Source organism: Symphalangus syndactylus, chromosome 20, assembly GCF_028878055.3.
Source record: "Symphalangus syndactylus isolate Jambi chromosome 20, NHGRI_mSymSyn1-v2.1_pri, whole genome shotgun sequence".
Taxonomy (NCBI): domain Eukaryota; kingdom Metazoa; phylum Chordata; class Mammalia; order Primates; family Hylobatidae; genus Symphalangus; species Symphalangus syndactylus.
In genome coordinates this window covers 43493745-43508006 of record NC_072442.2, presented here as the reverse complement: position 1 = coordinate 43508006, position 14262 = coordinate 43493745, and the positions used below count along the sequence as shown (strand labels likewise).

Genomic DNA, 14262 nt, shown 5'->3' with positions numbered 1-14262 from the left:
CGGATCACGAGGTCAGGAGATCGAGACCATCCTGGCTAACATGGTGAAACTCCGTCTCTACTAAAAATACAAAAAATTAGCTGGGCGAGGTGGCGGGCGCCTGTAGTCCCAGCTACTCGGGAGGCTGAGGCAGGAGAATGGCGTGAACCCCGGGGGGCGGAGCCTGCAGTGAGCCGAGATCGCGCCACTGCACTCCAGCCTGGGCAACAGCCAGACTCCGTCTCAAAAAAAAAAAAAACATTTCTGGCCAAGCGCAGTGGCTCACACTGTAATCCCAGCACTTTGGGAGGCTGAGGCAGGAGGATCACTTGAACTCTGGAGTTCAAGACCAGCCTGGGCAACATAGTGAGACCCCCATCTCTATTAAAAAACAAAAAAAAGACTATTTTCTTTCTCCCTGGATGAGACCATTTGATTCTGTTAGGGGCCTAGTTCCCACAACGCCCTTTGAGAGCTCACATCCAGTAGGAGAATGCAATCTTCCCTGAATATACAGACTCCAGAGATCTGGTGTGAAATAGCGGATCTCACTCTGAGGAAATCCAGGGATACGGTGATGATTTGAGGCCTTTGGAGGTCAAACCCTGCACCCAGGATGAAATAAATCTCTTAGCAGAGAAACCTGCAATAGCTCCCTTGAACATTCCTTAGTGCTGTGACTGGCTCTGTTTAGACTTTCTTGAACTATAACCCCAAATCTTGCTGACACTGAGTTACTGGATTCCAGAGCTGCCTAGTCTTGTTGTGTTACTGCAACTTGTGTGCCCTGATTGCTTAATTTGATAGTGACCCTGCCCGTCTACTCTCAAGTTGCAGTTTGATGCCATAGAGCAACTCATGCTGACTTGTGGTCTGGTAGCCAATGTTCATTCTTGGCCAACTCTGAATCTTTCTGTTTCTATGCTGATTCTGGGCCTCCGTTTATGTGCTCAACTCTGCCTGTGCCCTTGTGGATGCTTTTAAGTCTTCCTATCCCTAATGGGGCTCTTGGTCAACTCAAGATAGAGCACTTTTCTTCTCCAACGGGACAATGCAGGCACAGAGAAACCAAATTATTTGTTTAGGGAAACAGAGCTAGAAATTTAGTTGGGCCAGAATTAGAAACTTCAGATCACATTGCATCTAAAATATAGTAATTAACAAGACTTCATTCTTAAATAAAATGTTGCTTTAATAAAATACTGCACATATATATTTTTCTTTTCAAAGATGTTATGAGCAGGATGGTTGTTTTGAATGATAATGTATGGTATACTATATAATTAGTAGCAAAAACAAGGACTTTCAAATAAATAGGCTTCAGCTTTTGTGTGTGTGTGTGTGGGGGGGGGCGGCGCAGAAATACTCTGCGTATCAGCTGAGATTGAAAAACAGGCAAGGAGGGCCTGGCACGGTGGCTGATGCCTGTAATCCTAGCACCTTGGGAGGCCGAGGCAGGTGGATCACTTGAGGTCAGGAGTTTGAGACCAGCCTGGCCAACATGATGAAATTCCATCTCTTCTAAAAATATAAAAATTAGCCTGGCATGGTGGTGCACGCTGGTAGTCCTAGCTCCTGAGAAGGCTGAGACATGAGAATCGCTTGAACCAGGAGGAAGAGGTTGCAGTGAGCCAAGATTCTGCCACTGCGCTCCAGCCTGGGTGATAGGTGTGCCATCTTAAAAAAAGAAAAGAGAAAAAAAACAAGCAAGGAGGAGTTGGCTAGCTGGACATAGTGGCTTGCACCTGTAGTCCCAGCTACACAGGAGGCTGCGGTATGGTGGGAGGCTATCACTTGAGCCCAGGAATTCAAGAGCAGCCTGGGCAACATAGTGAGACCCTGTCTCAAAAAAAAAAAAAAAAGAGAGAGAGAAGGTGTTGACTTTTCCTTTGAGAATGTGCTCTTGGTTGGCTTGGGATAGAGAAAGGAGTCATATTTACCCTCTGGGAATTAAAAGTAACACTGGAGTGACCTGACAGAGGAATCCTGGCCCTCCCCTTGTCATTTTGCCCAAGATTTCAGAGCCTAATTGAAACATACAAAAGCACCACCAGAGTCGCCGTCTAGCCATCTGAAGATCCAGTGGGGTGGATGTGGAGCCAGTGGAAAAATCTGGAAAAAGCAGAGCTGGGCTTATAAGGAGGATGATGTAATGTGATAGAGGAGATGTCAGCTATACCTGAATGTTTGACCTAGTGCAATATCTGGGTCACTGCAGCCATTCAGAAATCCAAGGAAATACAATGACCATGTATGCACAGTAAAAAAATACTAGAAGCAGAATTACCCCACTAACCACCTATAAATTATACTTAAGCTGGTCCCCCATTACTGAGAGTGCATTATTATATAATTAAAGTCATTTAGACATGGCTTGGCATAGCACTTGCATGATACGCCACACACTAAAAACTCCTCCTTACGCAGCCTTCTTTTCCTATCAGATTCAGAGCTCCTTTCTCCTTTTCTTGGTAAGGATGAACACAGGTAGAAAATTCTCAGTTAGGATCTCCAGCCTGGGCTTGTGAGCTGACCCTACCTGGAAGTCTTGCTTTTGTATATCTGACAGAAGAACAAGTAAGTCTTCAGGGCAAAATCCAGAACAACCCAACTTCTAGCTCAGGTCTTTCTCAATAGCTTCAGTAGCTTTTCAAAAACATCACCCAATATGATTAGGATGGTAAAAGAGGACCACCTGAGCTGACAGCACCTCTGGCCTCAAAATGGGCTGGCAGAAGACCATTCAAAGATAAAATGGGCTGTTCCAGTGGGAGTGAGCTCCCTACTTGTGAGAGTATTCAAGTAGAGAGAGGAGGACCTCCCGGTGGGAAACTTGCATATGGTGGGAGGGTGTACGTGATATGGCACCTCCATCTGAAAGAGTCTATGCTGAGGGCAGGCTGGAGTCACACATGGGAATAAGCCAGGCGACCCTCCAATCTGCTATCTGTGATTTAATTTCACAATGGCAGAATGGATGGCATGTCACTTGCTCCAAATACTAGTGCCCATTGCTTCAAATACTAGTCCTCCTCGATCCCTGGCATGGTTGTTGACTTTAAATACTGAAGACTCCACATCTCTTACAACGATTTCTTGTGCGGCTGGCCCAGGACCTGGGCGAGGCAGTAGGGGATGATGCTGACAGATGCCAGGGGCACTACCGCGCTCTTGCAGAAGGACAAGACGTAGAAGACCAGCTCGACTTGGGACGGGGGTTTCAAGGTGTCAAAGAGGTGCAGGAGGATGAGGGAGGCTACAATAGAGCTGAGGCGGAATGGGAGCCACTTGCTGAGTTTCCCCTTGCAGCTCTCCCTGTACATGCTGGAGTTGAGAGCCAGCCCCAGGCCAAAGAGGGTGCCCACGTTCTTGAGGAGGCTGGCAAAGGGTGTGGTGTCAATGTGGACCCATTCTGGCCGCTCGCACCACCTCTGGGCTTTCTCCAGAGTCCACAGGAGGTCTACACCCAGTCCCTTGAGCAGCAGATAAAATCCGATGGCGAAGCTGAACAGGAAGAAGGTAATGAGAAAATATTTCTTGAGGCTGGCATTATAGATGCTGTGGATGTGGCTGAAAGTTTCTGCAACAGCAATGCCTGAGTGGAAGAAAGAATGACTGTGAGAGATAGGAAGGATTTGGGACCTTTGCTAGAGGTGGGTTTGGAGCAGTGCGTGACATGCCATCCGTTCTGTGACTGTGGAATTAAATCACAGATGGCAGATTGGAGGGTCGCCCGGCTTATTCCCATGTGTGACTCCAGCATGCCCTCAACATAGGCTCTTTCAGATGGAGGTGTCATACCACGTACAATCTCCCACCGTATGCAAATTTCCTACCAGGAGGTCCTCCTACCCTCAGAGGTAGGGCGCTCACCCCCACTAGAACAGTCCATTTTATCTTCGAATGGAATCGATTGCTGAATAGTTCTTCCTTGTCTGTGTGAAACTGCTCCCCCTCTAATACTGTCTGTTTTTCTCAGTTCTTTCTGCAGGAGTTAGTAAGTGATCAATCTAGTCCCTCTGTCACACATTTGAACACAGTTATTCTCTCTAACCTAAGCATTCCCAGGTTTTTCATGTGATATGGCTTCCGGGTTCTTCCTCAAACATGGAACCCAGTACTAAATGCTGTGTTACTTTTGTGATTACCATGAAACCATTATCTCCCTTGTTCTCAGCATTCTTCTTTGAATGCTGCTATGTTCTGTTCTTACAAATCTCCAGGGGAGAAATTCCACAGTTTTGTTAAGGTCTTATATTCCAGTGCCTCCCACAAAATCTTTCTTATGCTTAACCTAAATCTTGTCTTACCCTTGTTAAGTGGATCTAAGAAAACACATATTCAAAACCCTGAATCTATAAAAGAGATCAACTGCAGTTATCTATTAGGTTTGCAAATGAATGTATTTAAATGAAGAGCTTTCCTAGGACATCGTGTTAATTTGTTAAATTTGGCAGATTCCCTGAAAAGTAAATTAGGGCCTGTTGAAGATCAGTAAGAAATAAAGATTGTAAAAAGCTCTGAGATTTCAAGTTAATTCAATTTGGTGAGTTAATTTGATGGATGGTGACTTCTACACAATTCATTCTATAGATCTGGGCACTCCTATAGAAATTAATCATTTCAGATTGCTCATTCTTGACTTTCAACCCACAGAAATGCTAACAGTACTGATTACACACAGGATGTGGCTGGAATGCTGGGATTTTGTCCTGATTAGGGGGAGAAATGGAATGGGGTTGGGGGGAAGAAGAAGGGAGTCAGATCAGCCCATACCTGACAGGACTCCGGCAACAACTTGATGAGGAAAATGAGCAGCAAGGTAGATTCGTGACAGACAGACATTCAGCTGCACAGCCCAGAATCCCAACCACAAAATGACATTCAAGCAGCTGCAACGGAAGAGGCAACCATAACAGAACACAGGTGCAGATCCTTCAGCAAAGAAAACAGCCCCTGCAGAAATGTTAGAGCCTGGCAAACTCAGGTGCTCGCAGTGGAATTTTTGTAAATTAAAGCCGGTACTCAAAAGCCCAAAGATGCCTGTTGGGGGCTGGGTGCAGTGGCTCAGACCTGTAATCCCAATACTTTGGGAGGCCAAGGTGAGAGGATCACTTGAGGCCAGGAGTTCAAGATCAGTCTGGGCAACATAGCAAGACCCCTGTCTCTTTAAAAAAAATCAAAATTGACTGGGCACGGTGGCTCACACTTGTAACCCCAGCACTTTGGGAGGCCGAGGTGGGTAGATCACTTGAGGTCAGGAGTTTGAGACCAGCCTGATCAACAGGTGAAACCCCATCTCTACTAAAAAAAAAAAAAATACAAAATTAGCCAGGTGGGGTGGCTCACACCTGTAATCCCAGCTATTTGAGAGGCTGAGGCAGGAGAATTGCTTGAACCCAGGAGGTGGAGGTTGCAGTGAGCTGAGATTGCGCCACTGCACTCTAGCCTGGGCAACAAGAGCGAAACTCCGTCTCAAAAAAAAAAAAAAAAAGAAAAGAAAAAATAAAAGGCCAGGCACAGTGGCTCACGCCTGTAATCCCAGCACTTTGGGAGGCTGAGGCGGGTGGATCACTAGGTCAGGAGTTCAAGACCAGCCTGGCCAATATGATGAAACCCCATCTCTACTAAAAATACAAAAATTAGCCGGGTGTGGTGGCACGTGCCTGTAGTCCCAGCTACTTGGTAGGCTGAAACAGAAGAATAGCTTGAACCTACGAGGTAGAGGTTGCAGTGAGGTGAGATTGCGCCACTGCACTCCAGCCTGGGCAACAGAGTGAGACTCCATCTCAAAAAAAAAAAAAAAAAATGCCTGTGGCAAGTGGTTAACCCTTGTGTATATGAATTTTAACTTCCCTATTTTATCTGTTTGATAATTAAGGATTTGCATGGGCTGGCACGGTGGCTTACGCCTATAATCCCAGTATTTTAGGAGGCTGAGGCAAGCCGATTGCTTGAGATCAAGAACAGCCTGAGCCTGGGCAACATAGCAGAACCCTGTCTCTACAAAAAGAGACGAGAAATTAGCTGGGTGTGGTGAGTGACCTGTGGTCCCAGCTACTCAGATGGCTGAGGTGGGAGGATCGCTTGAGCCTGGGAGGCAGAGGTTGCAGCGAGACATGATAGCGCCACTGCACTTCAGCCTGGATGACAGAGCAAGACTCCGTTTCAAAAATAAAAATAAAAAGGATTTGCACTGTGGCTGCACACCCAGAATTCTCTGTAGTAGGAATGTCTTCTGTTTCTCTGCTTATTTTAACCTGGATGGGCGACTCTATGGTTGCTACAGACATGGATTTTTATTTAAGCCCTGCTGCTGCTTCACTACCTGATCTTTATAAGTCCCTTCATGGTGTTGGGCCTTGTTTCCTTATGTGTAAAACAAGGGATTGCACTACTGGATCCCTTTCAGCCCAAACATTCTCTGACTCCGAGGTTTACCCCTATCCAAATGGCCACAACTCTTAATCAGTGCCTGCCCAGGTGTGGGAGTGGGCTAGGGGAATGTGAGGAAGAACACGTGGTGTGTCAGCTACAGAGAGAGCCGCCTCCTGCCCTCCACCACCTACACCCCAGTGGTGAGTTCTTACCGAAATCTGTAGGTCGGCTTTTTCTTGCCCCGAAAGATGGAAAGAGTAGACGTGACCATCACGTAGTATACACCTGCTGTACCCATGGCATGGCCAGAGGGGCTCCCTAAAGGGCAGGAAAGAGAATGGAGTAAAGGGGAAAAGGTCCTCATCTGGGAGACAGCGCATCATCTACCCAGCCACCCAGCCATCCCCCTATCCACCCATCTACCCATTCATCCATCCATTCACCCCCCATCCATCCGTTCACCCCCCATCCATCCACCCATCTTACCATCCATTCGTTATCCATAACTCATTTATTTAACACATTTCTATCTCCTATGCACCAAGCATTGTGCAAGCCTCTGGGAATACAATGGTGGGCAAAGCCAGAAGAGGGCCCTGCTCTTGCAGTTGAATACAGTCTGGAGATTACACAAAGAATCAGCATACTGGGCGTACAATTACAAACTGATCTGCCCTCCACATCTTCTGTTCCTCCTCTCCTTGCACACTCTGTTCTGGCCACACTGGCCTCATTGCTTTCCTTTAAACACACCAAACACATTCCCACCTCAGGGCTTTTGCATTGCAATCTTGTCTGGCCAGACAGCCCTTCAAAGCTCTTCTGCCAGAAACTTACTCCCTCACATCCTTGAAGACTTGACTCAGATCTCATATTCTCGGTGAGTCCTACTCTGACCACGCTACTTAACCCTGCCTGCAACCGGTTCCGTTTTTTTGTTTGTTTGTTTGTTTTAGAGACAGGGTCTTGCTCTGTCTCCTAGGCTGCAGTGCAGTGCCATGATCATAGCTCACTGCAGCCTCGACCTCCTGGACTCAAGCAATCCTCCCGCCTCAGCCCCCTGAGTAGCTGGGACCACAGGTGCACACCACCACACCCAGCAAATTTTTTAAATGTGTTTTGTTTGTTTGTTTGTTTGTTTGTTTTTGCCCAGGCTGGTTTTGAACTCTTGGGCTCAAGCAATCCTCCCACCCTTGGCCTCCCAAAGTGTTGGGATTATAGGTGTGAGCCACCATGCCCAGTCTGGTTCCCATCCTATTCTTAATTCCTCTACCCTGAGAGACAGAGGGTCCTGAGATGTGCCGCCCAGAACTCCCTCCTAATCTGCAGGACTTATTTCACAGCTGTTGAGAGTGTGATGGTAGATGGCTCTCTGCTCTCAGCCTTCTCCGGGCATTGCCCTGGGCTAAAGAGAGTCACCTTGATCAAGGTTACGCTCTCCCCGGGGTCTGATTCCCTTGTCCTAACTTGGGCCAAGTCTGAGGAGCCATCCCCAGGTTCAGAGCTCGCTGTGGGGTTGGGTGAGGCAGAATCACAACCGGACCTCTCCTTCTGCCCTGTTCCTGTTCCTTCCCTTCTACAAGTATAGCTCCCCAGAGTATCTAAACTCCTGCACGTGAATCTCCATTTCAGCCTGCTCTCCAGGGAACCCCTCAGATAAATAAAGACTTTCTTGCCTCCCTTCCTCCTTCCCTTTCTTTCTCCCTTCCTTCCTCCCTCCCTTCTTCTTCCCTCTAACACTAACTAATTATATACCTTGGGTAATTCATTTAAACTTTCTTTTTTTGTTGTTTTTTTTTTGAGACAGAATCTTTTTCTGTCGCCAAGGCTGGAGTGCAGTGGCGCGATTTCAGCTCACTGTAACCTCTGCCTACCGGGTTGAAGTGATTCTCCTGCCGCAGCCTCCTGGGTAGCTGGGATTACAGGTGCCCGCCACCATGCCCGGCTAAATTTTTGTATCTTTTTTATTAGTGACGAGGTTTCACCATGTTGGCCAGGCTGGTCTCGAACTCCTGACTTCAGGTGATCCACCTGCCTCAGCCTCCCAAAGTGCTAAGATTACAGGCGTGAACCACCACACTTGGCCTACTTTCTGAACCTTAGCTACTCTACCTAAGGAGCAGAGATAATAATTTGCTTCTGTAAGGACAGAGGACTAAATCAAATAACCTCTTAAAGCCCCTTTCAACTTTCCAGTCTGTGCCTCCATTAATTTCAGGGAGAAATTCATCCTTGATAACAAGCTGTTATGATGAAAGCAAACATATTTCTACCAAAGATGTTTGGTCTTTCTTTCCTTCTCTTTCTTCTTGTTTTTTTTGTTTTTTTGTTTTTTTTTTTTTTTGCCTATAAACAATCATTTTCTAATATTATATATGTGTGTGTGTGTGTATATATATATATATGTATTTTTTTTTTTTTTTTTTCAGATGGTGTCTTATTTTGTCGCCCAGGCTGGAGTGTAACGGTGCGATCTCGGCTCACCGCCTCCCAGGTTCAAGTGATTCTCCTGCCTTAGCCTCCTGAGTAGCTCAGATTACAGGCATGCACCAGGACACCTAGCTAATTTTTGTGTTTTTAGTAGAGACAGGGTTTTGCCATGTTGGCCAGGCTGGTCTTGAACTCCTCACCTCAGGTGATCTACCTGCCTCAGCCTCCCAAAGTGGTGGGATTATAGGTGTGAGCCACCGTGCCTGGCCTATCCTACATATTAATAGTTTACTTTTTTTTTTTTTTGAGACAGAGTCTCGTTCTGTCACTCAGGCTGGAGTGCAGTGGCTCGATCTCGGTTCACTGCAACCTCTGCCTCTGAGGTTCAAGTGATTCTCCTGCCTCAGCCTCCCAGGTAGCTAAGACTACAGGCGTGTGCCATCAAGCCTGAACAATTTTTGCATTTTTAGTAGAGACGGGATTTCGCAATGTTGGCCAGCCTGGTCTTGAACTCCCGACCTCAGGTGATCTACCCACCTTGGCCTCCCAAAGTGCTGGGATTACAGGCATGAGCCACCATGACTGGCCTAGTTTACTTATTGATTATAATTTTTGTATATTTCACCTCCTCTATTCAGATTTCAGCTCTACAAGGGCAGGGATCTTTGTGTCTGTGTTGTTCACTGACAGAGGTATCCCTAGCACATAGAACAGCGTATAGCTCCCAGTAGGTGCTTGGTAAGAACAGCTGAATGAGTGAATAGGCTCTGAGGTGAATGAGTGGTCTGTGAGAGCGAATAACTAAGGGACCTTCCCTAGTTTTGGGGTCAGGGAAAGGGTCTCTGAGGAAGGGATGCTAGTACCTTAGAGGGTACTAGTCTTAGAGGGCAGCTGAGACTTAGGGTGAGGGAGGGGGCTTCCTATTAGATGCTGAAAATGAAATCTCTCATTTGTTTTGACAGTACCCATCTGGGCCGGGCGCGGTGGCACACGCCTGTAATCCCAGCACTTTGGGAGGCCGAGGCGGGCGGATCACGAGGTCAGGAGATCCAGACCATCCTGGCTAACACGGTGAAACCCTGTCTCTACTAAAAATACAAAAAATTAGCCGGGCGTGTTGGCGGGCGCCTGTAGTCCCAGCTACTCGGGAGGCTGAGGCAGGAGAATGACGTGAACCTAGGAGGTGGAGGTTGCGGTGAGCCGAGATCGCGCCACTGCACTCCAGCCTGGGGGACAGAGAAAGACTCCATCTCAAAAAAAAAAAGACAGTACCCATCTGGCTATAACTAATAAGACGTAGGCACAGCGAGGGATTGGACGGTCCTCAGGAGGGTGCATCCAGTGGGCCAGGCCATTGGGAAGGACCCCCAGGAGCTCAGGCTTCTGCCCCCTCCTTTCTCAGGACACAGTGCTGCAGGGCGGTGACTCTCACGAGCCCTTTGCCCATGGGTGCCCGTGCCTCTCTGGACTCCATCCAGGTTCTGTAACAGGCAGATTTCCAATACTACTGTGCTATTCAGGAAAGCATTGCAGAAGTGAATTAATTTGTGCCAATCGAAGAGCATGACAAAAGTACAAAGGAATGGCTCTCCTCCTCAAGTCCCCTCAAGGTCAGTTTCATCCATAACAGATGAACGAGGTCCACCCAGCTTCTGTCTCTGCAGGGGCTGGTACACTTACCTGGTCCAGTCTCACAGGTGACAGGGAACTGCTTTATCAGGGGCACGGAAGTGTTGCTGTAGTAGTCGGTGTCCAAAACCCACCAGTAAGGACGCTGTCCAAAGAGAATCCTATGGAAAAACGGAACAAGTTTCTGGGGTTACTGAAGGGAATGCTTTTGCCCAAAGCCTACACCTTCAAGAAGAGTGTAGCTTGAGAAGGATTTCACATGTTGCCTCTAGAAGGGAGAACTGGGTGGCTGGAGAGGAGTGTGAGAGGGAGATTGTTCATGACACATCCTTATGTATGTAACTTTTGCATTTTGAACTGTTTGAATGTATTATCTTTTTTTTTTTAATTTTTTTTTTTGAGACAGGATCTGGTTCAGTAATCCAGCCTGGAGTGCAGTGGTGCAATCTCGGCTCACTGCAACCTCTACCTCCTGGGCTCCTCCCACCTCAGCCTCCTGAATAGCTAGGACTACAGGTGTGTGCCACCACATCCAGCTAGTTTTTGTATTTTTAGTAGAGACGGGGTTTCACCATGTTGCCCCCCCGTGCCTGACTATATGATCTATTTAAACACAAATAATGAACCCCAAGATTCTGAACTCCAGGCAGGTGCGGTAGCTCATACCTGTAATCTCAGCACTTTGGGAGGCCGAGGCAGGCGGATCACATGAGGTCAGGAGTTTAAGACCAGCCTGGCCAACATGGTGAAACACGGTTTCTACCAAAAAATATAAAGAATTAGCCAGATGTGGTGGCACGTGACTGTAATCCCAGCTAGTCGGGAGGCTAAGGCAAGAGAATCGCTTGAACCTGGGAGGCGGAGGTTGCGGTGAGCCGAGATTATGCCACTGCACTACAGGCTGGGTGACAGAGACAGACTCCATCTCAAAAAAAAAAAAAAAAAATCCTGAAATCCATGTAATGGCAGCTGTGTGACTTTTTTTTTTTAACCTCAAGAAGTATTTGTCCTGGAAGAATGCATATGGAACTACAGTTTGAAACTTGGACTTGCATATACCATGGGTTCCCTCTTCTTTCTTCAGGCCTCAGGGAATCTGCACTTCCTCTGACATCAGAGAATGCACTCCAGCCCCTAGGACGAGCCCCCCCAGGAAACAGGGCCTGCATTTCCATCAGAATTGCTCTCTGTAAGGATGTATATAGCTTCAGATGCTTGTTCTGTATCCTCTCTGGTTTGAAACAGAGTATCTCAGACAAAGCACTTCCCCTTTAAAGGTACTAGATATATCTTTCACTGTGGAAATAGGTGTCAACTGCCAGTCAGGATGCCTTTTATCCCCTGTGATGGTGGAATAGTGATTTCTCACTGAAATCAGAGAGAGCTACTAACTCTGGCCTCTATCAACCCAGAGAGATTGCATGGTTCTTCAGTGGAGATCAGATGTTTGGAATAATACTTCATCTTTTTATTCTTTAGAACCATGCGGCTGGGTGTAGTGGCTCACGCCTGTAATCCTAGCACTTAGGGAGGCCAAGGCAGGCAGATCATGAGGTCAGGAGTTCAAGACCAGCCTGGTCAACATAGTGAAACCCCGTCTCTACTAAAAATACAAAAAAGTTAGCCGGGCGTGGTGGCGGGCGCCTGTAATCCCAGCTACTTGGGAGGCTGAGGCAGGAGAATCACTTGAACCAGAGAGGCAGAGGTTGCAGTGAGCTGAGATCTCACCATTGCACTCCAGCCAGGTGACAGTGCGAGACTCTGTCTCAAACCAACAAACAAACAAACAAACAAAAGAAAGAAAGTGGCCAGAATGGGAATGTTTACGTGATAGAAACTGGCAAATGCTAAACTCAGGGCTTTCCCCCTGCCCCCCAGAGAGTCAGTTTATCAGCACTGGATGTAACATAGTTCATAAGAGCATTGCCGCGGAAGCCAACCTGCCTGCCTGGGCTTCCATCCTGGCTCGGCATGTACTAACCTTGTTGGCCTAATCATTAAACTCAGCACCTTGGTCTCTCCATCTACTATTTCTGTCAATAGCAGTAACTACCTCACAGAAAAGCACATAGCACATGGACTGGCACACACTGTTTAATAAATGTTAACCCCGATTATTATTAAGCTGCCAGAGATAGCTTATTTGTAGATTATAAAACAGAAACTCAGATCATTGATATGACTTGCCAAGGACATGTAGTTGGTGGGTGGCAGAAAGAGGGCTGGAGCCCAGTTCCCAGGGTGACTTTTCATTACCCCACAAAACAGGCTGTTGAATCATCTGTGTGTTTCCTTTTTTCATACAGCATACATCATCTATCTTTTTTTTTTTTTTTTTTTTTTGAGACAGGGTCTTACTCTGTTGCCTAGGCTGGAGTGCAGTGGCATGATCTCGACTCACTGCAACCTCCTCCGCCTCTCACCTCAGCCTCCTGAGTAGCTGGGACTACAGCGCCAACACGCCCAGCTAATTTTCGTAATGTTTTTGTAGAGATGGAGTTTTGCCATGTTGCCCAGGCTGGTCTTGAACTCCTGAGTTCGCCCGGGAGTGATTCGCCCACCTCGGCCTCCCAGCGTGCTGGGATTACAGGTGTGAGCCACCATGCCTGGCCCCATACATCTTTCTTTATGTTACCTCTTCTGCTTCATACTAATAAAACTCTTTGCTAAAAGCCTATATAACTCAGACTTTTCACGAAATTCAACTGTCCTACCCTTTAACCCATATGAAACAGGCTTTCCTGTATTTTCAACTCACTGGTAGGATTTTTTCTGTCTTCCCCCTTTTGTAGATGATCCAAAGTCAGAGAGAGGGGTTGGGAGCATGAGTAGCCCGTGGCTTCCTGAATAGCCTGGGGGAAAGCAACTTCTGATGGACAGACATTTCCAGAGCCAATGCCAGCCTCTTTTCTTGCCGATCTCCTCTCTATATGGTTCTTACCACTTAAAGACGAGGTTGAGCCAGTCTCCAATCACAGCTACCCAGAGGAGTTTAATGCCCACAGCTTCCTGAAGATGGAACCAGATGGGGAAGAGGACATAGAAGGCATTCCTGAGGTCTGCGATCACGGACACCAAGATGAACCAGTCCTGGGAGTCTTGGTAATTCACCTGGAGGTAATGTGTTGACTGGATCCCAAAGTCATGGAGAACATTCATTCCTTCCTCCATCCTCATTTCCTTGGCACCTCAGGAAGACGTCAGCAGAGCCCTTGCAGTTATTCCAGGCTTGGTGGTGATTGCTCTGCTATCAGTCTGTGCCTTGCCCCTGTTTTATATGCCCTGTATCCAGTATTCAGGTCAACCCAGCCCTGATCTTTGGACTCAAAAACCACGTTTGTCTAAAATGTATTGATCAAAAGTGCATCACCAGTAGGTTAATGCAAACGTGTTCAGGGTGATTTACGTAAAATAGAAAAACATGCACACAAAAACAGCCTGATCGGCCATGTACTCAGCAGGGCCAATGATTAACTTTGGCATGCTTCTTGGCAGTGCAAGGGGCTGCCCTCCTGGTCCCCGAAACCAGGCCAGAGACACAGGACAGAGTCTACCTCCACGATGATTCTTGCAAAGATGTCAGATTTTCTATGCCTGCAACTGCACTTATTTGGGGACAAAGAAAAATCTTGGGGCTCTAGCTACTCAAGTTTTAAGTTCTTAATTTTAAAATTAGTAAAGTTCTGACTGGTGGTGGTGGCTCACACCTGTAATCCCAGCAATTTGGGAGGCTGAGGTGGGAGGATCCCTTGAAGCCAGGAGTTGGAGACCAGCCTGGGCAACAAAGCAAGACCCTCATTTCTACACAAAAATTTAAAAAATTGTTTTGGTGTATGTGGTGGTGTG

The 14262-nt window shown here is 47.1% G+C and overlaps 1 protein-coding gene across 1 annotated transcript; it reads right to left on the bottom strand.

Annotated features, from left to right (window-relative positions):
- Positions 1–3062: 3062 nt before the first annotated feature.
- Positions 3063–13587, bottom strand: G6PC1 (glucose-6-phosphatase catalytic subunit 1). The gene is made up of 5 exons (XM_055258011.2): positions 13358–13587; positions 10468–10577; positions 6570–6675; positions 4756–4871; positions 3063–3574 (listed from the first exon to the last, which is right to left on the bottom strand). Exons 1-5 carry the CDS (start codon positions 13585–13587, stop codon positions 3063–3065), a joined length of 1074 nt encoding a protein of 357 aa, XP_055113986.1.
- Positions 13588–14262: the final 675 nt, after the last annotated feature.